The sequence below is a fragment of the Oreochromis niloticus genome, linkage group LG5, assembly GCF_001858045.2.
Source record: "Oreochromis niloticus isolate F11D_XX linkage group LG5, O_niloticus_UMD_NMBU, whole genome shotgun sequence".
NCBI classification, from domain to species: domain Eukaryota; kingdom Metazoa; phylum Chordata; class Actinopteri; order Cichliformes; family Cichlidae; genus Oreochromis; species Oreochromis niloticus.
In genome coordinates this window covers 22985075-23012436 of record NC_031970.2, presented here as the reverse complement: position 1 = coordinate 23012436, position 27362 = coordinate 22985075, and the positions used below count along the sequence as shown (strand labels likewise).

General features: G+C 40.6%; 4 protein-coding genes across 5 annotated transcripts; 3 read left to right on the top strand and 1 right to left on the bottom strand.

The window, feature by feature from the left end:
• The first annotated feature begins 470 nt into the window (after positions 1–470).
• Positions 471–4175, top strand: rft1 (RFT1 homolog). Its single transcript, XM_003441294.5, has 10 exons — positions 471–861; positions 951–1036; positions 1121–1243; positions 1320–1611; positions 1705–1839; positions 2464–2724; positions 2817–2961; positions 3053–3158; positions 3305–3554; positions 3701–4175. Exons 1-10 carry the CDS (start codon positions 799–801, stop codon positions 3863–3865), a joined length of 1626 nt encoding a protein of 541 aa, XP_003441342.1. The 5' UTR covers positions 471–798; the 3' UTR covers positions 3866–4175.
• Positions 4176–4966: 791 nt separating this feature from the next.
• Positions 4967–6217, top strand: mustn1a (musculoskeletal, embryonic nuclear protein 1a). Its single transcript, XM_003441462.5, has 3 exons — positions 4967–5123; positions 5226–5352; positions 5710–6217. Exons 1-3 carry the CDS (start codon positions 5115–5117, stop codon positions 5805–5807), a joined length of 234 nt encoding a protein of 77 aa, XP_003441510.1. The 5' UTR covers positions 4967–5114; the 3' UTR covers positions 5808–6217.
• A 92-nt stretch (positions 6218–6309) lies between these two features.
• Positions 6310–14546, bottom strand: ruvbl1 (RuvB-like AAA ATPase 1). Its single transcript, XM_003441460.5, has 11 exons — positions 14406–14546; positions 10185–10271; positions 9947–10079; positions 9114–9265; positions 8666–8755; positions 7869–8018; positions 7688–7751; positions 7406–7604; positions 7206–7308; positions 7025–7116; positions 6310–6662 (listed from the first exon to the last, which is right to left on the bottom strand). Exons 1-11 carry the CDS (start codon positions 14544–14546, stop codon positions 6503–6505), a joined length of 1371 nt encoding a protein of 456 aa, XP_003441508.1. The 3' UTR covers positions 6310–6502.
• A 300-nt stretch (positions 14547–14846) lies between these two features.
• On the top strand, positions 14847–27135 carry eefsec (eukaryotic elongation factor, selenocysteine-tRNA-specific). 2 transcript variants are annotated; one of them, XM_025907313.1, is made up of 8 exons: positions 14854–15289; positions 15377–15609; positions 17870–18077; positions 18352–18448; positions 19510–19674; positions 20857–21501; positions 22936–23092; positions 26350–27135. In XM_025907313.1, the coding sequence occupies exons 3-8, from the start codon at positions 17890–17892 to the stop codon at positions 26529–26531; spliced, it is 1434 nt and encodes a 477-aa protein (XP_025763098.1). In that variant the 5' UTR covers positions 14854–15289; positions 15377–15609; positions 17870–17889; the 3' UTR covers positions 26532–27135. The 2 variants fall into 2 exon arrangements, with proteins under 2 accessions (XP_003441341.1, XP_025763098.1); XM_003441293.4 differs by having other exon boundaries at positions 14847–15609.
• Positions 27136–27362: the final 227 nt, after the last annotated feature.

Below are 27362 nucleotides of genomic sequence, written 5' to 3'. Positions count from 1 at the left end.
TCCATTCTGAGTTTAATCTTTATATATATTTAATCTGACTTTTAAAGCATTTTTACTTAAAAGCGTTTTGGATTTGATCATCGAAAAAAAACGTTATCCTTTGATTAAATTTGATTCATAAACAAACCAACACAAGAATCAGTATCAGTAGACAAAATATCTTTTTTTTATAGTTGTAAAGAAATCTTTTTATTTGGACAGGAAATATTAGACATATCTTCCTGTAACTTTTAAATTATTATTATTTATTTATTATCAGAAATGCATATATGGGTTTATATAGTGACTATATTGAGACCCTATGGATGCTTGTTTCTGCCACTAAAACAACAACCCAGGTTTGAGTCAGAAAGTTGAATTTAGAGATATTAACCGGAAATGCATTTTTCAGTGGCGGAAACACGTGGTCCACGTGGACCTGTAGGACATAATAAATTCCTAAGCATTAATTTTGATTTCATCTATAGATTTTTCCCAAGCATTATTACGCTATCTAGTGGCACTAGGGTGAATGCAATGTAGGGTGAATGCAATGTTGCGTGACGTCACTACGTAATGCGCTTGCGTAAAATGTGTACGGAAGTATTGGTGTACGATCCACCGCTTTAACTGCCGGGCACAACTGACAGCTCATAGTTGCTCTACTGGAATAATGTCTGGTGCCATCGGTTTGTAATGCGGTCGAGATAAGAGTTCCCACACTATGGCAGCATTATGATTCTTCTTCGTAGAAAGCAGCGGACACCTGGTAAACTACACACCTGAATACAGTTTTCACAGAGCCAAAGGAAGTTCAAAATGAGCTCTCAGGACATACTGGAGAGTGTGTCCACTCTAGCGTCCTATAATGTGTTGCTACAGGTAAATAAACAGAGTAGTGGATGTACGTTGAGCATTTGCAGTATTTTTTATTTATTTATTCATTTATTTGTCCGTTTTCATGTCCTCAGGTAATGTTCCGTGTGCTCACCTTTCTCCTGAATGCCTTTACGCTGCGGTTTGTGTCCAAAGAGCTGATTGGGGTTGTCAATGTCAGGTAAAGTTTGCAGGAAAACAGCACAATGGTTTTCGGGCTCCAGCCGCTGTAACATGTGTCCTTATGTATGTCTTTATTATGCAGGCTTACACTGCTGTATTCCACATTAGTGTTTTTGTCCAGAGAGGCTTTCCGGAGGGCCTGTCTGAGCGGGCAATCGGGTAAAAACCACAGCTGGAGAACAGTTATCAATCTCCTATGGATGACGTGAGTTGATTAGATAGTAAAATGGGCATTTTGATTTTCAGTTTTTGATGCTCACATGTTATTTCTAATTTTTCAGAGTACCCCTTGGTGTGTTATGGGCAGTACTGCTGTCATGTGTGTGGCTTTGGCTCCTGGAGGTCCCAGATGCTCACACCGTCCCTTACTACAGTCCTGCTGTGGTGCTGTTTGCCTTATCAGGGGTGCAGGAGCTCCTGGCGGAACCCTTGTGGGTCTTGGCTCAAGCTCACATGTTTGTCCGATTGAAAGTGGTGGCTGAAAGCTTAGCAATGATCGCAAAGTGCAGCATAACTGTGGTGCTGGTGGTGTTTTCCCGTGAATGGGGCCTTTACATCTTCTCTGCTGCTCATGTAAGAAATCAGCTGAAGCCTTTATATCTGCTTTATTTCTGCAGATATTTGTTTGAACTTTTCATGACTTTGTGCTGTGTTCACTTTTTCTAGTTGGTGTACACAGGGATCCTGGTCCTATGTTACGCTGTTTACTTCATTCATTTCCTGGGTTCCAAAGAGGCAGCGAGAAATAGTTTCCCACTGCGCCGTGTTAAAGATTTGCTGCCCCGCAGACAGTATGGAGAGGTACTTGACCTCGCACGGCATTATGCATTACTCATCACTGATCCCATCAAAGTCATACTAAGTCATTCCATCTCAAATCACTGTGTGCCTTCTGCTCGACCATCTCCAAATTTGCATGCTAAATTTATGGTACTATCTATCTATCTATCTATCTAGATATATATGTATGTATGTATATATATATATATATATATATATATATATATATATATATCTTTTCATAAATCTGAAAATTGTATCATTTTCATGTATATTACAAAATCATAGACAGCAGCCTTCATTGCAGCAGTCAGCATGCTGATTACCTGATCCCTGCTTGCCTGTGGAAGTTCTGGCATTAAGGTTAGGTTTGGGTTACACTGCCTTAGATGCCTCAGAAAAAAACAGGCCTGAAAGAGGGTGGATAGGCCATTAAAAAAATCTAGCAAAGTATTTAGCATATAAAGCTAAAAATTTCACAGCAATCAAGATTTATATCCAAGCTTTGTACTATAATGTTTTTACGTAAATTTGAGACAGTCAAGCAGAAAATGTTGTAAAAATCTGATTATTTGAGATGATTAATTAATTATATTTTAGTTACTATTCACGGCGGACATTCTTAACCTTTTTCTGTGTTTAAAGCCGTTAGTCGACAGGAATCTAGCGCGGCTCACTTGGAGCTTCTTCAAGCAGTCCTTCCTGAAGCAGATCCTGACCGAGGGTGAGCGATACGTCATGACCTTTTTGAACGTCCTCAGCTTTGGAGACCAGGGTGTTTATGATATCGTCAACAATCTGGGCTCCATGGTGGCGCGCTTCATCTTCTTGCCAATTGAAGAAAGCTTCTACATATTCTTTGCCAAAGTGCTGGAGAGAGGGCGCGATGTCAAAAGTCAGAAACAGGTCTGAACTGTGGACGTTATCTCAAACAAATGTTTGTGAGCGGCTATGCTGGAATTGTTGATTTGATCTCTTTTTGCTGGTTTTTGTTACAGGAAGAAGTTGCCATTGTCGCAGAGGTCCTGGAGTGCCTGCTGAAACTGGTGCTGGTGATTGGTCTGATTATCACAGTGTTTGGTTATGCATACTCTCACCTGGCTCTGGATATTTATGGCGGCTCTCTGCTTAGTAGTGGGTCAGGTATGTGAGCTAGAATCCGGTGACAGGAGACACCAGTATATGAAATTTTGCTATGCTGGGTATTTGTAAAATCAATTTCTTTATTTTTTAGGGCCCAGTTTACTGCAATGCTACAGCTGCTATGTCCTCCTGCTTGCTGTGAATGGTGTAACAGAGTGCTTTGTTTTTGCTGTCATGAGCCAAGAAGAGGTTGACAAGTGAGAATGCAGAAACACACACACACACACACACACACACACACACGTACACACACACACACACACACGTACACACACACACACGTACACACACAGTTATTTTATAGCATGTAAACTGTCATTTAACACTGACTTTATGTTCTCAGGTACAACTTCATCATGCTGGCTCTGTCTGTCTCCTTCCTCTTCCTGTCATACGTACTGACAGGGTGGGCTGGCAGTGTTGGCTTCATACTAGCAAACTGCCTCAATATGGGCCTCCGTATCTTACACAGCCTGCTTTACATACACCGGTACTTCCAGTTGAGTCGGTGGAAACCTCTGCGAGGCCTGTTGCCCTCCCCTCCCATACTGCTGGCGTTAGGCGTCAGTGGAGTTGTCACAGCAGTTTCTGAGGTTTGTTTTTTTCTCGAAACTGGAACTTTTGAGCTGCACTTTTAGTAAACATACTTATTATTATTATTGTTATTATTATTATTATTGTTGTTCTGTAGAAGTCTGTGATCCTAACTGGAGCATCTCTTTTCTTTTCTTTTCTCCAGGCTTTTTTCTGCTGTGACAGCGGCTTCCTTCTGAGGCTCATCCATATTGGCGTGGGGGCAATATGTCTGCTTGGTGTGCTCGTAGCTGTTCTTCTCACAGAGACTAAGCTTGTTCAGTTTGTGAGCACTCAGCTGCTGCCTCGATTCAGAAAGAAGCGCACTTAAATTAGACGTAAAACTGTTACACCTGACTCAAAGAAAACATCTGTTTCCACTACAAACTGAGGGACAGTTACTGAGTATGGGAAAGCCGGGGAACAACTTTTTCTTTCAAAGGACCTCACATGTGTCATGAGCGTGTGTGAATCTGTGAGTTTTATATAAAAAAATGTTATGAATGTTTCAGGATTTAATTGTGGGTTAAAAAAAAGTGGATGTATTTTAATAAAACTATTGTTTTACACAAAGCATGACCGCTGTATTTATATCTGTGGTGTTTTTCCAGGAATTAAATGGAAAAAAGTTTGGGTTTAAATACTGCGTTTATGTGTCGCTCACCTACCTACACACTTACCTCTGTAGCTGTTTTGGTGAAACAGTTGTGCACAAACGAAGGCAGGCGCTCTCAGTGTTGACTGATTGGAGTAGAGTTGTATTTAAGAAGCAGTACAACATGTTTACTAAAATTAAATTAAATGCTTGACTTCTGCTACCTTACTTGGACCAAATATTTTGTTTATATTGTGAGAAGTACTTACGTTCTTGAGACTTGATTTGCACTAGTATTTTTTTTTTCTTTTTTTAGAAAAAGAAGTTCAGTGCTTAAGTCAACTCAGCTACTTCGTAATTGTTTCCCTGTCTGATAACAGACAGCCATTTAGTTGCTTTTCTTGCCCCTAAACTAATTTCCACTGAATGGGGTCTCCATGGGGTTAAATAATGATGTAATTATGGAAAATGAACCTATCCCATCACCCCAGCAATTTTCACAAAGATGGATGGATGGATGTGTGGGTGGGGTGACATTCTTTCACAGCAGGAAAAAATAAGTCTCCTCTTAAGAGAATCAAGTACTTATCTCGTGATTCACATCTTATAAACTTTGAGTTTAATTTGCGTGGCTTGTTTATTGTCAGCGCTGTTAGGAAGCAGCTGCCCAAACGCGCTTGCAAAATTCCTACATCTCCGATTTATTCGACAAAAAGTAATGCCACAAGTTGTAGAAGTGTTTCATTTTCTAAGGAAGAAGCAGACCCTGAGAAAAATCAGAGGGAGAGATCGAGAGGAGGAGTCAGTTTCCTCATTACGTCATTTATTGTGTGTTAGGAACAGATTTATTGCCCACTGGAGACTGACTCACTGTTAGATTGTATATATATGAGAGTGTGTGTTGGGTTCGGCCTGTTGGAGAAAGAGAGCCCGCTGAAAGAAAGAAGAGAATTTATTCCAGGCCATCTTCAGCTACTCAACAATCATGTCTCAAGTAAGAGCAGTGTTTGAGTTTTCAAAGCAAGGCATAATTGTTGCAGACACGGGGATTGTCAGTAACCTCTATGTGTTATACTTTCCCTTTACTGCCTTTCAGCCTAATCAGGAAGATGAGCAAATGCAGCGTCCTGAAGTGAGAGAAGAAGACCTGACTGAAGCAAAGAACAAGCTGGGTGCTGCTGGGCCTCCGAAGAGCAAGACAATGGAAGTAATGGAGGAGTGCGGTAAGGACACGCACGCGGCAAAATGATTTGACACTAAACCGGCAGACGAGAGCAAAAGAAACTCAATTCTGCTTTCTGTATTTGGTTAAGCTAAGACCACGTTACAGCTGTGAGTTAATGTGAGGGGCGTTTCTCATGATGCTCAAGTTTCCATTCCATATACAGAGAAGAAAAAAAAGAAAAAGAAAAGAAAGGGGTTGTAATGGAATGGGAATGGGAGATTCCTGTCACAGTGTTCCCTCTGACACGGAGTGGGACACACTGTACTTACAGAGCAAATATTTATGTCTTACATAATCCTTTTTTACTGCTGCATTTACAGTGAGATATCCTACTGTTGTTTCCTGTTCTTCACAGAGAAAATGGGGAAAGTTGCGCCCTCTGTGTTCAGCAGAGCGAGGTCAGGAGCTGAGACTGCTTTCAACACTCGCTCAGGCCAGCCAATCAGGAAATAGGAGAAAACTTCCTGACCGTGGCTGAATCACACCTGCTCCATGTTCATGTGTTTGGATCAGCTGTTTTCTAGTCTTACTTCAACCCAAGAAAAATCTTGTTTAAAGTCATTTTTTCTGTATTTTGTTTTGACACAATTTGACACTAGATTTATATTGATAGTCCCTTGAATTTTAAGAAGGGTGCGTAACTGATGAACTCAGTTTCAGTGTTTAAGACAGATATTTGTTGATCTGTTTGATATTACTTTTTGTTACACCAGAAGTTTCAGAGTGGGAGTATAAAGTAGTCTATGCAGTACACTTCAGAAAAAGCTTAATAATAATAATAATAATGATGATAATAATGAACAGAAAGACAGATTTATTCAGCAATGATGAAATTACTTTGCAATAAAATCTCTTGAAAGATACAAATTGTCTCTTTTTGCCTGTCTGTTGTCACAGTGAGATGCTAGTAAACTGTACTACTAAAATCCAAAAATAAGAGCCAAAACTAAGGAAATTTACATTTTTCCTTTTTTATTTCAAAACTTTCCATCGACAAATGGAACAAATAAAAATTCATCTGAACAAAACTACTAAAGAAAGCCGAGGCAGGGACACTGGTGCGAGTTACAGTGAAGGGTGAAGATGATAAAATGCAAAAATGAACATTAAAGTAAAACTAGGATGGAGAAATACAATGATCACAAGTTTTATTTCATAAACTTGTGATCCTGATCTTGGAGGATTTTTGCTGAAGACTTGGCATCATAGAACAGCTCATTGATCTCCTCTACCTGCTCCCTCTCCACGGTTTCTTTTCCCTGAACGCGGCCCAACAGACTGGCCGGCGTCAGCAGCTGTACAGCATATCTAAGACAAAACAGGAAACAGGAAACACTCAGTACACTCACATACACATATTTATAGGAAACCTGTTTATAGCAGAAGATAGTTTAATGGGTGCAAATCCTACAAGTGCATTACTACAGTATACACTCTTATCCGAAACTTTATACATGTTGGTCTCAGTGACGTAGCTGAGCTATTCTAATCCCTTTGAACAAAGTTTTTTTTAAAAAAATATTTGGCAACAGTTCTGGCTAAACAAATTTATTACGTCACAAATAGAAAGAGTACACATGAACTTTTAGATTTTGTTGAGCAAACCCTAACCCTCTTACTGAGTTGAGGCATCTCATTATAACACCCACACCCAGAGTGTTTGGTCGTACCTGAGGGTGGTCTTGGTGCCAATCTCTGCCAGGTGTGTAAGAGCCTCCTCGCTGATGCTGATTCCTTCGGTCTGAGCCCGAATCTTGATGATCTGCAGACCACAGCCTCGTTAGTGACGCATCCACAGACAGCTTGATGTCGCACATCACATAATCCACAGAATTTGGTTTTCAGACTTACCTGCTTCATCTCCTGTGGTGTGTACAACATGGTGCGAATGATCATGACTCTGTCCAGCAAGTCCAGAGGAATGCCGTGTGGAGAACTGATGTCCTCCGTCCCCCTGGTCAAAAAAAACTTGTTAAATCCTGAAACTGTTTTGTTTTGCCTTAAAAATAAACAAAAACAAAATGTGTTTCTCTCCATAAAACACTCCTCACCTGATTAAACAGTTTCCCCTGTTAGAAGCGAATACAACAATGGGGGCGATGCTGCTTTCCAGTGCTCGATGGAGGTACGTGAAGCATTCAATGTCCAGCATGTGCACCTCATCCACGAACAGCACGCCGGGTACAAGCTCAGCTATACCTTGGTCTATATAGCGGTTCACCACCTTGTTGATCTCAGCACGCAACTTATCTGCAGCGAGAAAGTGGCAGTGGGTGAAGAACTGAAGGCACCTTGAGAGATTTAGTCTGAGTCAGCTGTGAGACCGTCTCTACCTGTGATTTCTGTCTTTTTGGGCTTCATCAGTTGTCCCATCATGGAGAGAATGTCCTGGCCTCCCTGAGGTGAAACAATGAACCATTTATAAAGAGTGCCAATATAAAAACAATCAACTTTAGGATGTATATAGATGTGTTTATTCCAAACTGATGCTACTTTATTATTGCAGTTATGTACCTGGGGGCGAGCATTTGCAACATCCAGGTCGTGCAGTGTGACATCTTGGACTATCTCCTTCTTTTTGTGGACGTCACCTTTGGGCAGCGGAACATATTCCTCTGCCTCCAGGTCAAACTCTGTTGCAAAGGTGTCACAGCGGCCTTGTCTCTGCAAAGACACAGTAATAGAAAAGATTTCTCACATTGCTGCAGTCAACAATGAAGGGAAAGGTACCACACTGCAGGAGGGAGAGCAGATGTATGACTGAACTCAGTGCCAGCCCACTGCAAGAACAAGGGCATGTGGCTGAAGGATGAAAGAGGTTCAGAAAGCAAGTCATGAGGTGGCTTTCAACAGTAACAAATGTGTCGCCCAGCCCTCCTCCTTTACCCTCTGACTAGAGCCGACCTGTGCTTCTGGCCCACCTGCACTGATTAAAAGAACCGCTGCTGCAGCCTTTCAGCACAGGCCGCAAGCCCCACTGTTGGTAAAGAGGCACTGTGGGAGATGGAGAGATAAATGGAACATGAAGAGCCGCAGGAATGAGAGGCTCATTCCAGAGTACAACACAAATGCAGCAGGGTGGAGAGAGATGAAAGCATGCCACCATGAAGGGTTGAAGAGGACAAGCAAGATGGAAAAACCCTCAACTTTGACCCGACTAAGAAGTTTTTTGGAAAAAACATTTTCATCTGTAAACTATACACAATTTGGTAAATTAAAAATCAGCCATGATCGGTTTCTTGCATGGATTTTGCCAACAACCAAAATGTACTGCATATGTAACATAAAAGCACAAAAGTAAAATAGTTTACCTTCACGGCTCCGCTGTTAGCTTCGATGTAGATGACGTCTCCCACCTCCACACGCTCTTTCTGTAGACTCTCGTAAATACTGGGATCCAGCTAAGGAAACACAACAACTTTAAATGTTTTAAAGCAAAACGCTGGCCTAGCTTTGGCTGTCAGCATTATTTTTTTTTTTATTACATCAGACTATACTTGAAATCTAATTTCCCTTGGCAGCATTAACCTGATTAATAAAACTATAATCACAGTTAGAAAATAAAAACTGAAAGCAAAATTTGAACAGAAGTCATTAATATATTGACAATATGTAACTGTTGGTGCTTTAACATTGGTCCTTATTTGCATTGGTCCTTATTTGCATTACTATACAGCTTGGTCACACAATATAACTGAGTTTCCAACAGAAGGAAAACTACAAACACAAACTAAGAAAGATTAAAACTCTCAGTCTGACCTTGAGCTGCTTTGTGCCTTTGGCAGTCTTCAGACCGATGATGACGTGGCTGATGGTTTTGCCGTAGCCGCCCATGGGATTCTCGGTCTCGCACGGGGTCAGCTCTGTCACCTCCCCTTCATACACCTCCTTTGTTTCTTTGATGCGCAATCCTGAATATGGCGCAGCATTACAGTTACACATTTACACACATACAAACTTATGCACAACCTAATCTGGTCTTTATATTCCTGCATGAGCTAAGCCGAGCAACGTATTTTATTACAGAAAAGAAACGTGTGTGTGTCCTGTGAAATGCCTGGGCATCGTTCAGTGTAACGTGATCATGCTCTTGTTCCTGTTACATGCAGCACACAGGTGTCTGATCTTCAGTGTTGTGGGGCACAGAGCAGCTCTAAAGGCAGGGACTGTTCCATCAGGTTGCTGTTATTGACAAGGTGATGACAACGTTCAAATGAAACCTGCTCTCTCTGAAGAATCTGTTCAAGGGGTGGAGTGAATGTGCTAATGACCACGTCTCCCTCCACCTTGGCTCCATTTGCTGCCCACTCAACAGGTTTCTTTCTCACTGCTAGTATGACCTGATCTTTTCCCACCAGTACAATAGAAGAGACGCATAAAAAAAATATTATTTTTAAAAAGACCAAATGCTTTAGGTGTATCTTAATATTAAATCTAATTAAATCATTTGGTCAGTTTCTTATTTTCTTACCAATTAAGCATTTGGTAATAGTAAGCTCATTTTCACTTCTACAAACTAAATGCCCAACAGGTCTCCACAACCTGGACAACAGAAAACTAAAATCTGAGTTAAAAATCTATCCAACACTCACCAATCGCCCTCCTGAAATTCTCCATCAATACTTCTGTCTTCTTGATTTCAGATGAGTAGACCTCACTGCCGACCATGGGGCAGAATGGTACCTTGTTTCCCAGCTCCTGTGCCATAGCCAGGGCGAGGGCAGTCTGAAGGTGCGCAGGCAGGAAGAAATAAAGAGGCATGGTTAACAAACGCTTCAGAGATATCTGCCATATTAAATTAAACCTTACTGCTGAACACAGCACACTTACCTTTCCTGTTCCAGGTGGCCCTGCCAGTAAAATGGCCCTCCCTGCCATCTTTTTTGAGCGGATCAGCTCAACGATGATGCCACAAGCCTGAAGAATAATAATTAGACTATTATGCACATGCGCCAGGCTTAAATGCAATACTACTAGCAGAACCCCCACTCCTGAACCCAGGCGTTATACAACCCTGTTGGAGAACTGTAAAGCACACGAGTCAACACATCTGTTGTGGCTAAAGTCACACTCTGATACAAACGTCAGTTCCTTTAATGTGGCTGACAAAAACAATTCCATTCAAAGCCCACCCAGTGGAACAAGAATTTAGCAATTCACATCCGATTTAGTAATTAAGTATTCCATTGAATAATCAAGTAATCAGACAAGAAATACTTTTGTCTTATTAATGAGCAACAATAAATATTCAAAAGAGAAAAAACAAAAAAACAAAACAAAACAAAAAAAACCACGGCTCTTTTAAAATGAAATGCTCATTGGTTTCCATTTTAGAAAGTAGAATGTTTAAAAGTTTAACTGCATACAACTGTCAAAAAGTACAATAATGTCATAAAATAAGATCTACATGGAATCTAAAATAAGGCATTAAATAAAACCCCCTTTTACTCTGTGTTCTTGGGGACAGGGGGCTTTCTCTCATTAGTAGGAGGCAAAAAGAGTTCCGATGGGGTATCTCATGGATGAGGTAGATCTGGTTTGTGTTCATGTGTGTTTTTGTGCATCTGCGTGTTTAAGTGTGCTAGTGTGTCAGTGAGCGAGTCTGTCTGTAATCCCTTTAAGGGTGTGTGGCGTCGCTGCAATGAAGAAAAGCGGGCAGATCAACATTCTGAAGTCGCCCTGAGCTTTGATGCAAACGAGATGTTATGATGATATAGATGCTATTAATAATTAAGTGTCCACCCTAACAGCACCAAGTCAGTGGTTTTACTGGCAAACTGGCAGAGGTTTACTGGCACATGGACATTTTTTAGGCCTGAAGAAAAAAGCTTTTATATGTTTTTTATTAGAAAACACAGTTTTATTAATAAACCATTTTATGTTATTTAAATCTGAAAAACACTGTTACGAAAGCCTTGAAATAAATGGCCTAATACACCCCATGCCCCTCTTTAGATTCACCCCTCCTTGCTGCAGGTTTCTGATTGTGATTGAAAGTGCTACTGTTGTGTTATGAGCTTTTTTGTTTAAAAACTGGGGGCTGTGTGGGTTTAATGGCTTACTTTGTTTCTATTGCATCTCTATTTTTAGTCGCAAATATGAGTGAGATGCTGGCATTTTTTATGGCGATGACTGAGAACAACAGAGCTGTGAGTAACACAAAGCATAGAAGCAAAAACAATTTGCCCTAAGGATTTTTTTTTGCTCTTTATAATCGAGTTATTCGAGCACACCATTGTTTTTCTTGTGACATTACCAATAAGTTTGATGTGTCACATGGCCCTATTCCTATTGAAAAAAAACAAAAGTTGTATCCAAGATGGCCGACGTCTAAATGGCCACCATGGTCACCACCCATCTTGAGGAGTTTGCCCCCTCACATACACTAATGTGCCACAAACAGGACTTTAATATCACCAACCATTCCCATTTTATTACGGTGTATCCATATAAATGGCCCACCCTGTAGTTTACAATCTGTGCAATCCTCTGTAGCCACTCACATTAACTGTCAGAGAAATAATAATGCATTGTATATTTGTATCAAAACAGCAAATAACAGCTTGCACAATTACTTAAGAAATGCTAATTGTTCTCGTTCCCTTCCTGTGATCCTGCTTTTATCATCTACTAAATATTGCCTGCCTCAGTAAAATTACGTCTAAATCGGAATTGGAAATCATTATTCATTCTTTTGTTTCCTAATGACTGGACCACCGCAATTCACTGTACATTGGCTTCATTTGTTGGATCGCTTACAAATAGTCCAACCAGCAGCTGCGAGGCTACCTCCAAGTATTCTGATGTAACACCCTATTTGATGTCTTCACCCCGGATCCCCATAAGTTCAGACTTCAGCTTAAGATCTTTGCAATTATTTTCAGAGCTCTGCATGATCAAATGCCTGCTTTCATTAGTAAACGATTGCATCCATATACAGCATGCAGGTGATTGAGATCTTCTGGCCAAAACCTCACTGTTCTACTCTGAAGACCGAAAATGAAAGGAAATAATGCATTAAGGATCGAGAATGTACTACTATTACATTTGAAATCTGTGGACTCTAATGAAACTTTAAAAGAGCTTATTTGCATAGACTTACTTTTTCCTAGTGGAAATTATTGTTGTGCTTTTATATCAGCATTGTTCTTTGTTGATTGTTGTGGTAAAGCATTTCATCTCGAAATGTGCCATATAGATATGTTTTACCTACATTCTTTACAAAAACATCAGCACTGGGTGCAGCACATGTAGCAGAGTACACATCAGATGTGGGCGGGGTCAATGTAGGATTTTTAAGAACGAAATTAAAAAGTCAATTTTCTAATATCGGATTTTTTATTTGACAGAAATATAAAACATAAACAGATTTGCCTAACATTTGTTACTGTAGTAATTCATTAATTTGTTTACGCTCTGCCCAGCTCTGCTCTGGTTGTTGCTTCTGTGATGTTCCAAATAACAGGGAAGTTGCAGAGTGCCCTCTGATGGACAAACTATGCAGTGTCGATACGTCGTTCTCAAGTGTCCTCTTTATATTTTTCCTATTTTCACTGTTAAGGCAGTATAAATGCCAGTACTAACAGACCACCAAACAGCTAATAACTGTTGATGAACCTACCCTGCTGATAAATGAATCAGGCTCTAGTCTATGGGTGTCAAACATATGGCCTGGGGGCCAAAATAAACCAAGCAAAGACTCCAATCCAGCCCACTGGATGAAAATGTGCAAGGTGGAATAAATTATTATTTTTTTAACTGTATTTTCATAGGTTTGACAGCTTTTTCCTGCTGCTAAAGACATCCCTATTCATATTACACCAAAGCAGCAGATAAGCAATTAAATGACAGAAAATTTCCTGGTTTTTTTCTTCACTATTTTCTAAAAAGGCTCTTTTTTCCACAGTGATTCCTGAGTTAAAAATAATTTTTGTGACTTAAAAAAAAAAATGCTGTTTCATAGTTGCAGGCCAGTCTGAACAGGGAACTACCAGAACCTTTTCAGCAATTTTAGACATTTATTTCTTTCAGTTTAAGACTAAAGAATCATGTTGACAGATTTCTTTTACTATTTACTACAGTAAAATGTCTATATCATGAAGAAAAACTGAGACATGCTGTTTAAATTGCATCTTTATCTTATGTTAAGATATCTCAGAGATTAAATGTGCAGTTATACACAGATGGAAAAGAGTTTCACTGGTCCAGCCCACTTAAGATCAAAGATGGATGTATGTGGCCCACAACATAAAATGAGTTTGACATCCCTGCTCTAGTCTTTACCGTAACTTTGCTATTTAGTTTGTGAAAAGCTTTGCTGGGTTAACAATGAACCTGCAATATTTAATTTTCAATAAAACTCACACTAACTTGCAAATATATCAGTTTGTACATTCAAATAAATATTACTTACCAATGTCAGTGGCCACTGATCATTGAATTGGTGTGTTACATGAATTTTGTGGGTGTACATTTTCAAATATAGTGTGACACCCTAGACTTTACACCACTTTTTTTTAATTAGTAATGATGATTTTTTTTTAAATTACCAGCACAAAATGGTAATAAATAGCAAATAAAAAGATAAATACAAAATATTGACAATGGCCAATATGAAAAATTAAAATTTGTATCCCATTAAAATTTGTATCAGCTCCCATAATTCACTGCTGTTCGAGATCATTCTCTTATTTAATTTTCCACTTAAGAAAAGGGATATATTAAACCACCTTTGAATTTTAAAATGGCTTTAAATAAATGTAGTTCATCTGGTTGCCCTTATTGTACCTGTACCCAACAGCAGATCCGTTTTTCTCTACTACATCCATCAAAAACCGATACCTCCCTGCTGTCCGTTAGTAAAACAGTTATTATAAATTCACAATTCATACTTTTAATCCAGATTAACAAGCGATCCCACTCAATGCTAATAGGATTAGCTTGTACTGTAGTGCCTGTAAAGCGCTCAACTATCCTCGTAAATATTCCCTTCTTACATAATATTCCCCCAAAAGAAAAAAGAAAGCAAATGACGTGAAACACGAATATTACCTCTCTTGCAGCCTCCTGGCCCACGAGTCCACATGCTGTCTGTTTAGCATTACCGGCCTCGTCTAGCCCCAGTCCTTTGACGTGACTGTGTGAGGCGATCCTCTGCGTTTTTGTTGTGCTTTTTACCTCCTCGATCTTCATATTTGCGTTATTTATGCAAATGTATTGAGTAAAGTCTGCCAGATGCGTTAAATACACATAAAATCTCTCCTACGATATACCGCCTCAATCGGCGCCGAAACTCAAAACACAGGAAAATCTGTTTCCATGTGGGTAACTAGGGAAAATAAGCGGAAGTGATACCTTTAAGTACCGCCCATCTAACAACTGTGGTAAACTATTGGGCTATGCCAAATATCCCCGAGTATTCATTGGATTAGAGCCTGTCAATCACATTAACACTCCAGAGCCCGCCCTTTTGTCGTTTCCCATTTCCGTTTGTGTTTCTGTTGGTTTGTCGTAGTAGAAACTGTCTGAAACTTGCAAATATATGAATTAAAATACAATATAAATGCAGGATTAAAAAGGTAGACGGATTTTAATAACTTCAAAATTAAGATGTAATTAAAGTGCTATTATGAGTGATCACTTTCCTTTTATGATTTTTGTCTGCTAATAAAAAACAGTTCCCCCTTAACGTGTTGTCCCTAGGATAGAATACACTGACACTAGGGAAGACTTTCAACAGTTTCCTCGAAAGTTATGTCAGATTTATTACTAAACCACACGCTGTAAGCCACAAAGTATTCATATATTTTTTGCTTGAGGTGTTGTGGCTTTGCTAAATAAGCGCAGTCTGTGGCCATAAACTAGCCCCGCTTTTTGTCTGTTTTTGGAGCCGAGTTAAGCGTCTCTCCCAGTGTACAGAAATATACGCGCTCCAGGTAAGAGTTCAACAACATGTCCGAATCTTCTGACACCCGCACGAAAACGTTAAATTTCAACGTCGGCGTGCTCGGACATGTCGACAGCGGGAAGACGTCGCTTGCCAGGGCGCTGAGCAGCACTGCGTCCACAGCCGCCTTCGACAAGAACCCGCAGTCCCGCGAGAGAGGCATCACTCTGGACCTCGGCTTCTCCTCCTTCACTGTGGATCTTCCCGATCACCTGCGGGACAGCGTGGGAAAGCAGCCATATGACAGCCTCCAGTTTACCCTGGTGGATTGTCCGGGGCACGCTTCTCTCATTCGGACTATCATTGGAGGTGAGCTCTGATGTAGGAGGGTCACGATTTCCCATTTTAAATACAGAATGATCAAAAGAAATGACAACTATTTTATCGCGATATTTACAGAAAATGTAAATATGCAGTCAGTTAAATCTACTTTGTGTGTGTATGTGACTGCATGCTGATGCTGTCTTCTTCGGCAATAAAATAACTTGCAGGAATCTGGGTACAAAAAGTTTGGATGTGAGACCACAGACATAAAATACCATCATAAACCTCAGTTTCACATAATTTCCTTAGGGCATCTTGATGCATGCTCAATCATCCAGGTAAGTAAATGCCCAAAAGTTGATTCTGTTCATCTGGACGTAGCGTTTTCAGTGGGAGAAACGTTTCGTCACTCATCCAAGTGACGGATTTTTTTTTTTTAAAACACCGCGTCTCGGTGGCTGCACCTTGGTCCACCCCAAGGATCGGTCCCCCGACACAAACAGAGCAATATAGTGTAAACTGTTAAGTGCCAGGAGGATTGCCAGGATTTATTCATCAGGGAAACCAAACAACCTCTGGCTAAGCAGATGGCACAACACAGAAAAGCCACCTCATCAGGCCAGGACTCCGCAGTAAATTCACACCTACAGGCCAGTGGACACTCTTTCAATGATGAGGATGTACACATCCTGGACAGGGAGGAACGCTGGTTTGAGCGAGTCAAGGAGGCCCTTTACGTGAAAAGGGAAAGACCATCTCTGAATCGAGGAGGGGGCCTAAGGGTACATCTCTGCCATCTTACAATGCTGTAATTGTAGCCATTCCCTAACTCCCTGTAAATGGTACTCATGGTCATTGATCGGTGGGCTTTGAGCAATGATCTTTGATCAGTGGTTGTTGTCATGAGAATTTGCATATTATTGATCAAGGAACTGACCTCCCAGCCCATTCCCTCAGTGGTGCTAGTTTCAATCATTATGCAAATGTACTGTTTATAAGGTTGGGGAAACCTGCAGTCAGCTGAGACTGAAGAATTCACTTGAATGAGTGATGAAACGTTTCTCCCACTGAAAACGCTACGTCCAGATGAACAGAAAAGACATTTATGCAGGAAAAATATTCAGAATTCACAAATTCTACTACACATATTTGACTGACTATGACTGAAACAGAGTAGATTACAGGCACTCACAACATCACCCAAGTTTATATGTAACTATCAAATGAAAATTGGAAAAACTAAGTGTTGGAACATCATAAGATTTAGTGCTGATCAGTCACGAATGAACAAGTTTGTACAAAACAAGTTTAACAGTATGCCCATAAAAACATTAAAAAATGTCTGGGATACCCTCAGTAGCGCAAACACTGATAGTGTTTGGTGTAAGGGTGTACATTATCAGACTACTATGTTTGTATCAATCACAATAGATCATTCTTTTCAGATCTTTGTGAGGGGTGCAGTCAACAGGCCACATTAGGATAGTAACTACATCCTCGCCACAGTTGAGCTTCAATTTTATTGTCCAGCAGAGGGCGCCCTCTCTTTGCCAGCATGTCTCAGTGGGTCTGTGTGTGTTTGTGTGTTTTCTCAAAGCTTGTTTGAAAGTATGTTGAGTTTAAAGGTTGGAAGTATTGGGAGAAACAACTTTAGGAGTTGCAGACATTCAGAGCAAATAGTCCTGTTTTCTTATTTGCTGAACAATAAAACATTCAACATACTGATATAAGTAAACTGTGGGAGATGTAGTAGGGTTGTTTTAGAAGCCCATTAAACACTAAATGCATCTGTGTTGTGTGACCAGCACTGTAAAAGAAAAAAAATGCAAGAGCCATTTAGGTGGCACATGCTGTAGATTATGGAGGAGGAAAATTGTGTGTGGATTGGGGTCTATATTAAACTTCCCCTCTAGTCCCAAGTGGGGCGAGCACAGGAAAGAGATGGAGCCAAACAGAGGGAGAGAAAAGAGGGGAGCACAGGAAAGAGAGATTGCCAAAATCAGGAAAAGAAAGAGGGAAAGGAAAGACAACCAAGTGAGCCGCGGCTCCAGTTTCAACCCTCTAGCCTTTTATTCTCTCCTTGCCTCTGTGCACCCCCTCCCTTTATTTCTCCTCTTTTTCTCCTGTTATTTTTGGGTGTCCGTGTCCATTCCTGTTTGCATTGCTGTTGTCGGCTTCATAGCCTCTAAGCATTTGCATCTTTTTATAGAGCAGGAAAGCTGAAATGCCTTTAACACAAAGCACTGCATTGTTCCCCTTCAGCTCACTACTTTTCTTTGACCTCTGTGACATCTGCCTCCTCTAGGTGCCCAAATCATCGACCTGATGATGCTGGTGGTGGATGTGGTGAAAGGGGTGCAGACTCAGACTGCAGAGTGTCTGCTGATAGGAGAGCTCACCTGCCCTCGCATGGTTGTTGTCCTGAATAAGATTGACCTACTGCCACCCAACAAGAGACAAAGTGCCATTGAGAAAATGACCAAGAGACTCCACAAAACACTGGAAAACACCAGGTCTGCAATTATATCTAAAATAATAATTGGGTTACACAGCTGCATAATGTAGAGCCACACATCAGTGGGGTTACGGGGATCCCAAGCACTTGCAGTAATCACAGGACTAACCCTCATGTCAGCTCCCTCATTTATTACGCTTCATATCTCTCCCTCTGTGTCCAGAGTTAGTCTGCTCCGCCTGCTTATATTTCAGTGATGCTTTAAAAAAAAAGCAAAAACTAAAACATTGAAGCATGACTTGATTCCACCTTGTTGTTTTTCTGTCGGACAGATTTAAGGATTGTCCTGTGATTGCCGTAGCAGCAAAGCCAGGAGGTCCGGAGGCTCCTGACACAGAGGAGCCACAGGGAGTGCCACAGTTAATAGAGGTAAAAGACACTGGTTCCACTCTGTTGTTACTAGTTAGTCAATAATAAATGAGTGATCAGTAATTTAGTATGATTACTTAATTGATGTGCTTAAAAATGAGTTAGTCACAGCAAGTATTTCTTTAATCACACATTCTCAAAGTTACAAATTCAGTGAGTTAATATACATGAAACACTTTTAGTTATTATTTAGAATGTGTCTGCTGAGTTTGGCGATTTGTGTTCACAGGTTTTTGTTTTGTGCTGATTCATTCATTCAGTCAAGTGAGTGAAAAAGTAAAGCTTCCTATGTCTCATTAAGCGCAGTATATCATGAACTGTTGGGTTGAGTATCACATACTTGTGGGCCACATTAAGTGTCACCACTGGCTCATGGGATGTACATGAAAATTAAATAATCCACAAGGAGCCATAGCTAAAGAAATTCTAACAAATGTAACTAAATGCTGTCAACACTTGTCTGTAGTTCTGCCATGAGATAAAAATGTGATGATAATGTTTTAGGCTATTCTTTTTTTATGCATATCTAAGTTATAAATACTTTTGAAACCATTATTGTTAGTATTTTTTATTTTCCTCATTGTTTCGAGGAGACAAACGTGACAAACGTATGCAATAAGAGCGACATTTGACAGTTGGAAAAGAAGCTCTGTGCTCTCTGGTGGTCAAACTGTAATGGAAACATTACTTCAGGCACATCTGGAACATGGAGTTTCTTTGCTGCTCGCTGATTTCGATCAGCTGCAGAGAGATAAACAATTGGTTGATTTTACTGGTCAAACTCAGTCAAGTATTCAATAAAGCTGAATAAAACGTAACCTAAGGATGGTACTCTGGAGAGTTTATGTACATTTTCCTGGAGTGTGAAAAACTGCTGAGTCGGATCAACTCTGTCAACATAAGAGGCCGAGCTTCAAAAACAGGATTAGTGAAGAGAAGATATGGATCTCATTAATGCTTGTACGTGTCCGAAACCATAGACGTGACCTTGAGATATTTTTTCAAATCGATTGTGGTCTCTTTTTTGTATTTTATATTGAATATGTGCTTTCTCCTTCTAGCTTTTAAAGAAACAGACATACCTACCCAAGAGAGACCCTGGAGGTGACCTCCTAATGGCTGTGGATCATTGTTTCTCTATCCGTGGTCAAGGAACAGTCATGACTGGGACCATCCTGCAGGGGTCGCTGGCCATTAATGACACTGTAGAAATCCCAGCGCTAAAGGTGTGTTCCAAAAAAATGGGTACGAATTTGGAATTTCTGATATGTACAAGCAAGAAACATTCCCGAGCAGTGGAAAAGCATTCGAAGGAACCGCAGAGTTTCGGAAGTTCAGAAGTTGAGTTGGCTGTGGGCAGAAAAAGGGACGGCTTGCCGGCTAGGATCAGAGGATGTGTCAGTTTAGTGCGAGGGAAGGATGGGGGGACTGGGGGTGGATTGGGAGCACAGGAGTTGGGTAATTTAGACCAGATGCAAACTATGAGCATGTCTCAGTGGCCTTGCGTGCAGTCATCATGGTCACCTCTTGGAGGCAGCATATAGCTAAATTGATAGCCACTTGTTAAGGAGCCTTGATCCAGCTTACGGGTGATTTTGTCTGTGTGATAGGCAACAAACACAACCATAAAATTCACAATAGAGTGTCAAGCTAGGGATCGAAAGTGTGGTGTGACATATACATATACTCATCTGGACACCTTTAAATCATCCATGTGTTCACCTGTTTTTGGAAATGTGTATTTTGTGTAACAAAACAAAGCTTGGCATCTATTTGGTGTCTTATTTATCTTTGTATATATTCAAATATGATTTTCACTCTTCAAGTCCTTTTCTCAGAAATTAGTCATGTATAATATTTTACACTGTAGTGGGACCTTTTTAAATAGCCAACAAGTTTAATTATTTGTCTTTGCATTTATCAAAGCTAATATGCTGACAAATAGTGCACTTTAAACTGTAACTTATACAAGCTTTTTGTTTACATGTGTGCATGTTTTATTGATAAAATGCCGCTAAAGGGCGTTTTCGTGTATTTTAAATATCAGAGTACAGGAGATAATGATAACTATTATAACTGATGTTTCGTTTCTTTTTAATCTCTACATGTATTCTGGGTTTGTTTTTCAAATTTTACCTCTAAAATTAAAATATCGATAAAAATAAAAATGTTAAAGGAAACATAAAACATTATTCTCTTTCAAAAGGAAGCTATAGGAAGTTAAATTCTGAGCTGTAAACTTTACTATAGAGCCTTAGTATACTTTCTCCTTCTCAGTTTTGCAGTTGTTTAGCTTTGTATCTGTTACATCTCAGTCTGTTATTAAGTTTACATGAGGAAACTTTATTGTTTGTATTTAAATGTGTTTTGAGCTGTGTTATTTATTTCTCTATGCTCTCTGACATCAGGTGACCAAGAAGATAAAGTCGGTGCAGATGTTTCGGAAGCCCGTGTCTGGGGCCATGCAGGGGGATCGGGTGGGTGTGTGCGTAACCCAGTTTGACCCTAAACTGTTGGAGCGTGGTGTGGTGTGCACCCCAGAATCCTTGCGCACGCTCTTTGCAGCTGTCATCTCTGTAAGGAAGATAGGCTACTTCAAGGGCTCTCTGTCCACCCGTGCCAAGTTCCACATCACAGTGGGTCACGAGACAGTCATGGCAAAGGTGACCTTCTTTGGGCTGCCACCTGCGGGTGCCTCAGAGCCCCCTCCAGACTCTAAACCGCCTCCATCAGAGCCCTGCTCACTGGAAACCCCGTTCACCTTTGACAGGGAGTACTTCTACCAGGATGAATATGTAACTGGTCAGGAAGAGGGGAGTTCGGGGCCTGACCCAGAGCAGTGGGCTCTACTGGAGTTTGAACGGCCAGTCACGTGCCCTTCTCTCTGTCTAGTAATTGGGTCAAAGCTAGATACAGACATCCACGCCAATGCATGCCGGCTGGCTTTCCAGGGCCGTCTGCTGCAGGGGTTTGAAGATAAAAACTACGCTGAGACCGATCTACCTCGTCTGCGCATTTACAAAACCAAGCACAAGGAGGGACAGGTGGAGAGGGTGAGTGCACGCTCAGCAGTTTGTCTCTCATTTAAAATGATCAGTGTTGTGACCTTTCAGCCTTTGGAGTCCTCTCCTTGCATCTCTGCCCTCTCTGTCACCTTGCGCTCCTTTTGCTTGCTCTGAATCTTTGGATGTTTCTCATTGCTGGCGGCACTGGAGCGTGTCTCTCAGACAGAGCCCCTATTGTATATTCATAAACAGACACGTACACACAAACAAGCATGCATATGCAGCTCTGGTGAGCAATATTTGAGGCATGGGATGGGTATGCATGCCTTAGCATGTGCTGTGACAGAGGTGTGCGTGGGTGGCCGCCTGACGCCACTAGTCCTGTCTAGCTGTCAGAGGCTGGCGCTGTTTGGACACACCTGAGTGGCACACGAATATCCACATCCACTGTGAATTAGTCTAGCTTTCCCTTCTGTCTGCCTGAGTGCCTTTTGCTCTCATTCTCTTCCTCTCTGTCACATACTCTCGCCACCTTTATTTTCATATTTGTGTGATTGCTGTTTCATTGTGTCCTGAATCCCGAGCCGCTCTCTCTGTGGTTTTCATCAAACATCTGACTTAACTTGGATTTGTCAGTTTTTCAGACACTTAACAAGTTATATTTACATTTTTGTTCACACTAACTGTGATTTTGATAGTAGCTGTTGTCATTCTGTGTGTTACAGTTCAGCTTCTCTGCATGTTTCCCTCATAGAAAGGCAGATTCAGGTCAGGGGTCAAGTGTGTGAATTAGTTTCCTGCTTTAGCACCTCAGGCTGTTGACAGCTCCACTCGCTAACTCAGGAGCAGAACAGCATGTGCACGAGGTCAGATGGTGGTCGTGTGACGTTAACGTTGTCGCTCGTGTGTCTCCCAGAATGCAGCAGTTATGCTTCAAACTTAAAGAATGTCCTTTTGGTAAAAACACATTAGTGGCATTGTTGAGATATGACGAACTCGAACAGTCACAGTTCAGACGGTCTGTCAAACGACATATACAGCAACTGTATTTTTTTTTTTATCAGCTCATCAGTCACGCTTGCGATACATCAGGGTCAAATGTTCAAGAATGAATGAGGGTTAAGCAGAAGAGAAAGGAAGAGCTGGTGATGAGGGCGAGCTGGTGATGGGGGCGAGTTGGAGACAGAGCGGTGCCCTCACGTTATCAGATTAGCAGCGGGTTATATTGACTTAGTGATGGATGATAATCGAGAAATAAAAACAAATATGCCATTAAGTGCACAACCATGAAAAAGAGAGTGCGAGACAGCCAGGCCGCGGGACTCGATGAATGCAGCTGAACGGTGCAATTGAAGAGGGTGTGGGACAGATCAGCTCTTCGTGACGGCAGAATGAAATCACACAAGATGAGCAATAAATGAATTATTAGATCATACCCTGCCTTGCACACTGTTTGCATAATTGTTGCTCTCTCGTGCCCAGGTAACCGATGATTACACTGTGATTGGCCGCAGCCTGTTCAAGAAGGAGACCAACCTCCAGCTCTTTGTGGGGTTAAAGGTCACCTTGTCCACAGGAGAAACTGGTGTCATTGAGGGTGGGTTTGGGCAGAGCGGGAAGTTCAAGATTCGCATACAAGGTAAGGATTTAGTGAAACGACTACCCTGATGTTTCCTGCTGCACATAACAGTCTCTCCCCCTTCATCAGTGCTCACATCAGGAGCAAATTCTCTGTCTTTCCTTGAATTTTTGGGACTCACCGGACAGTTTTCAGGATGTGGTAAAAGTGGTAGGCCTGACATCCCGAGCCACATTCCCAGGATTCCTCCGGGGATTGCACGTGTTCCGGGGGAAGCCTGATCAGTGTTTATTTTACCTTCTGTTGCTCAAAACCCACGACTCCACACCAGGAGGGAAGAGAAAACAAAAATATCTAGAAAGAGAGCCTCACCTACATCCTTTTTGCTGCCTTACTCCTGCATAATCAAAAGTCCTACATATACTGTCACGCACATCTTCAGGCAGGAACATAACATAAGACATTCAGGGGTATAAGACAGAGAAGTCATGATAGGTTATGATCTGTTTGAGCAGTTGTACTTCTAACCCTCAAGTGAATCCGTCATATTTTGTATAAGAATACTTTTTTAATGGCTTTACATACTTTACACAGTAAACTCAAACAGATTCAGTGAGGTGGTCTCCTTGGCAAAGCCAAAGTCTGTGAGCTTGAGCGGGGCACCGGGTCTCTTTCAGGAATACAGTAAGTTCTCTGGCTGCTGGGAGTATTCAGGAATCCAACAAAAAGATATGATTACAACATTAGTAACTAAGTCACCCTCAGTTTAAAGAAAAATCAAGTAAATTTCTTATCAATAAGTATGATAAGCCAATGACAAATAGCATGTAGCTTGACATCTCTGTGGGTGATGTTGAATGTGTGTAAAAATATATTGGATAGCCTCACCTGTGCTCTTCCTGATGTTAGTAGCCTCTGAAGTGGTGAGACTGTCTGGTCACCACCACCACCGCCACCATCCATGCTAAAAATTCAATTTTAAATGAGCCAGTTTGTTAATTAGTTAAAGTAAATCATTCAGATAAAAATTGCCAGTAAAAACCTATTAGGAATCTATTAGGACCAGCCAGAGTCTATGAAAGGCACAGAAGGTAGGTTGCTATGGTTGCTTTTACGCTCTTTTAGTATGACTAAAAGAGAGATTAGCAGTTGATCATTTTAAACACTGGTCTAAACAGATTGTTAATGTGTTCAACAGGAGAGATGGAGCAAGACAAACTTGAAGTCTCTTAATGCCCCCTTTATGCTTCAGAAACTTAACATCAGCATGCGGCATGTACACACATGTATGTAAAGTGATGAATCCTGGTTTTCAGTATTTTTTATGCAATGAGGAGTTTCAGCATCGCAGTTCTACTAAATCTTTTCTCGGCTTTAGGTGGGATGTATGGTCCAGATATTCTCAAAAGCAACAATTTTCCTCGATCAACCAGATATCCTCAACCAGCTCTGGTTGCTCTGGTTGTTCTGGTTGCTCAGTTGTCAAACTGCACGTACTTCTAGATATCTCTGAATCTCCCATGGTACACCACAAAATATTAAAGAGCAATGTTTAGAAGCTGAAAAATACAGTTAAGTCAAACCTTATAATGTTAAAAATACACATATATTTTAAGGGCCATAAATAGAAACACATGTGCCTTATTTAACCTCCTGTAGGAAAAAAAAAACATGAAAAGTTGAAGATGTAGATTCCAACAAATTCATGATAGGAAACATTTTATTTTTTAAATGTTATAAGTTTATAACAGGAGTAAAAGATGAAAATGTAGTTGTTTGGAGGTTAAAGCAGTTTGTATATGCTGGAACTTCGAAGTAGTTTCTTTGTCACTCAGTGTAAAAAAAAACCCCCCAAAAACCCCCCCCAACAAACTAGTATTGGAATGCTTTTACTCTAATACACAAGTTATTAATACCTGTAAATATTATGAGCTTTCCTGTGGCCAGCACAGGTCTGTTTCTAATGTGTGTGCCTGCTTTTACACAGACTTCACCCACAGATTATTTCCTGTTCAAATCAGCTGTTCATACCTGCATTATTTATAGGGCTGCAACTAATGATTATTTTATATCATTCAGCTGAGCATATAGTCTAAGAGAATATTCCTATAATTGTGTGTTATGTTAGAAATGGTTAAGAGGCTTATCCACAGATTTCTTGTACAGAGTAGAGGTAGTAGTGACTGGAGTATTACTGATTGTCCCTACTTTTCTAAATATACTGACACAAAACTGTCAGTATATTTGCCACTGCACATGTTCTCCAAGCCTGTGTACTTTTCCACTAAAAAGCCCAAAAGAACTGTGTAATACATTAGGTTGCTGTCATTGTATTGATTCACTCACTTCCTATCTCCACAGAAAACAAAGTGATCTTCACACCAAAGACAGTTTTTATCAGTATTTTATGCTTTTTGGTTATTAATTTTGAACCACATCTGACAAATATTTTTTTAAGTAAAAATCCTCATGCTTTGAGAGATGCCTTAAGTTTTTTTAGTACCTGTAAAATTTAATTTTGCTGTGCAGGGAAAATGCCAAGACATTGGCAGCATTTGTGGGCAGAAAACAAAATAGCAATCCTCATGTGTCACTTGAACTCAAGTGATAGGGTGTGGGAGGGCGTGTTTTGTGGTGGCGAACGGGACATTTTCAGCTGATCAAAGATAACAAGAAGAAATTTCTGGCTGCGCTGCAACCATAACAACCCTCACGCTGGCATAACGATAACAAGAAGAATGCTGGCGCCGCTGTACGTGAGGTCAGACAGCCAGCGTGTAAAACAGTGAACCGAGACTATTTCTTACCTTCCGTGTGCAAGACAGCAAGCAAACAAGCATTCAGTTTGTTTCCTCGAAAAGACATACAGACAGACGACAAGATATGATAGAGAAGGACTTGCATTGCATGCCTAACTGGCATCGAACAATAAACTGAGCATTTGTATGGGTTAGTATGGATTAGAATAAGGCCAATATGAGAGGAAAGTGATGACTGAGAAGCTAACAGATAGATGCGACACAACGTGGAACTGTGTAGATTATAACTAGGAGCAACTGTGACCTGGTTTTCTACGTACTGTCGTTAGTTACATCAGGAGCACGGAGGCATCAGTTGATCTCGAGGTCAGCACATTGTTACAGCATCAACTGCACACATAACCGAAAAGATCCATATCATGTATCACATATGCCATCACAACTACTGTTCATACTGTCGGACAGTATACGGTAACAATCTTAAAGTTTTCTGTGTTTCCATAAATACAGTTTTTTAATTCAGTTTGAGTTGACCTTGATGTTGATGTCTTTCTTCAGAGGGTCTTCGACCAGAAACCAAGCAGCTTTTTTCCTCCACCTCTAAGAAGAAAGGGAAGAGTGTGAGCAAAGGTGGAACTGCAAATGAAGAGGAGCCCAGAACAGATTTTCAGCCTGTTAGCATTCACTTGCATTTCAAGCGATATGTCTTTGATCCACATAAAAAGATGGTTCAGTCTTGACCTCTGCTGCACACGCCATGTTGCAACACCGGTGACAGAGAGTAAGATAGAAGTTGTTTGAGAAGTCTTGGCACAAAGAGAGGTGACTACTAGGCTGTGTTAACTCTCATTGCCTTTCTTTTTTTTCTGGAGATGGAGACAGTCTGCTGAAATGCAATGATTGTGGAATGCTAAACGCATGCGAAGCAGTGATTGTTTTATCTCAGTTTAACGAGCTGGATCTAATCCTGTTTGCTCCATCAGAAGGGTGAAAGCTGCTCAACAGATTTCAATACGTTTGATTTATCTTTGAAAAAAAAATCAAGGCTTTTGTTCTTCTTTATTGATAAAATCAGAATTGAATCAATCATTCTGACTAGAAACTAACTTTTCTCTTTGTTGTGTATGTGTGTGTGTGTTTTGTTTTTTATTTTAAATTTAATCTGAGAACTTGTTGGCATAAAGACTTTGGCACTGTAGAAATACTAAACTCACGTTCACTCACATTTCTGTGCTCAGTGGGTTTGGCTGCATCTTTAACTAATCGGTGATCAGTGGCAGTTTGTATGATATTTGATTTCTGTTCATTGATGATCTCAGAGAAATAAAACAAAACTCCTGTTAATACTGTTTTGGTTTTTTTGTAGTATTTATCCATAAAGCAGTACACTGGGGGCTCAATACGAGCCCTACTGTACTGCTTATACACTGATAATTCTCCAGCAGAGTGTAAGTTGCAGAAATGACATTAGTTTTGCCAAATTTATAGGTGCTAATATATATAAATTACACAACATATATCGTAAAGTATTAATGCAAGCAATCAGAAATGCTGTTTGAGTTGAAAAGAAG

Bases quoted from the DNA above. Each gene is read 5' to 3' on its own strand.
- mustn1a (XM_003441462.5), top strand. The intron at 5,353-5,709 runs GTAAGGACACGC...TGTTCTTCACAG, and splicing joins GGAAGTAATGGAGGAGTGCG to AGAAAATGGGGAAAGTTGCG.
- eefsec (XM_003441293.4), top strand. From the start codon at position 15,306: ATGTCCGAATCTTCTGACACCCGCACGAAAACGTTAAATTTCAACGTC. The intron at 15,610-17,869 runs GTGAGCTCTGAT...TGCCTCCTCTAG, and splicing joins CATTCGGACTATCATTGGAG to GTGCCCAAATCATCGACCTG. The intron at 23,093-26,349 runs GTAAGGATTTAG...GTCTTTCTTCAG, and splicing joins GTTCAAGATTCGCATACAAG to AGGGTCTTCGACCAGAAACC.
- rft1 (XM_003441294.5), top strand. From the start codon at position 799: ATGAGCTCTCAGGACATACTGGAGAGTGTGTCCACTCTAGCGTCCTAT. The intron at 862-950 runs GTAAATAAACAG...TCATGTCCTCAG, and splicing joins CCTATAATGTGTTGCTACAG to GTAATGTTCCGTGTGCTCAC. The intron at 1,037-1,120 runs GTAAAGTTTGCA...TTTATTATGCAG, and splicing joins ATTGGGGTTGTCAATGTCAG to GCTTACACTGCTGTATTCCA.
- ruvbl1 (XM_003441460.5), bottom strand. From the start codon at position 14,546: ATGAAGATCGAGGAGGTAAAAAGCACAACAAAAACGCAGAGGATCGCC. The intron at 8,019-8,665 runs GTAAACTATTTT...GTGTCTTTGCAG, and splicing joins CTAACAGCGGAGCCGTGAAG to AGACAAGGCCGCTGTGACAC. The intron at 6,663-7,024 runs GTACGACCAAAC...GTTTTGTCTTAG, and splicing joins GGCACCAAGACCACCCTCAG to ATATGCTGTACAGCTGCTGA.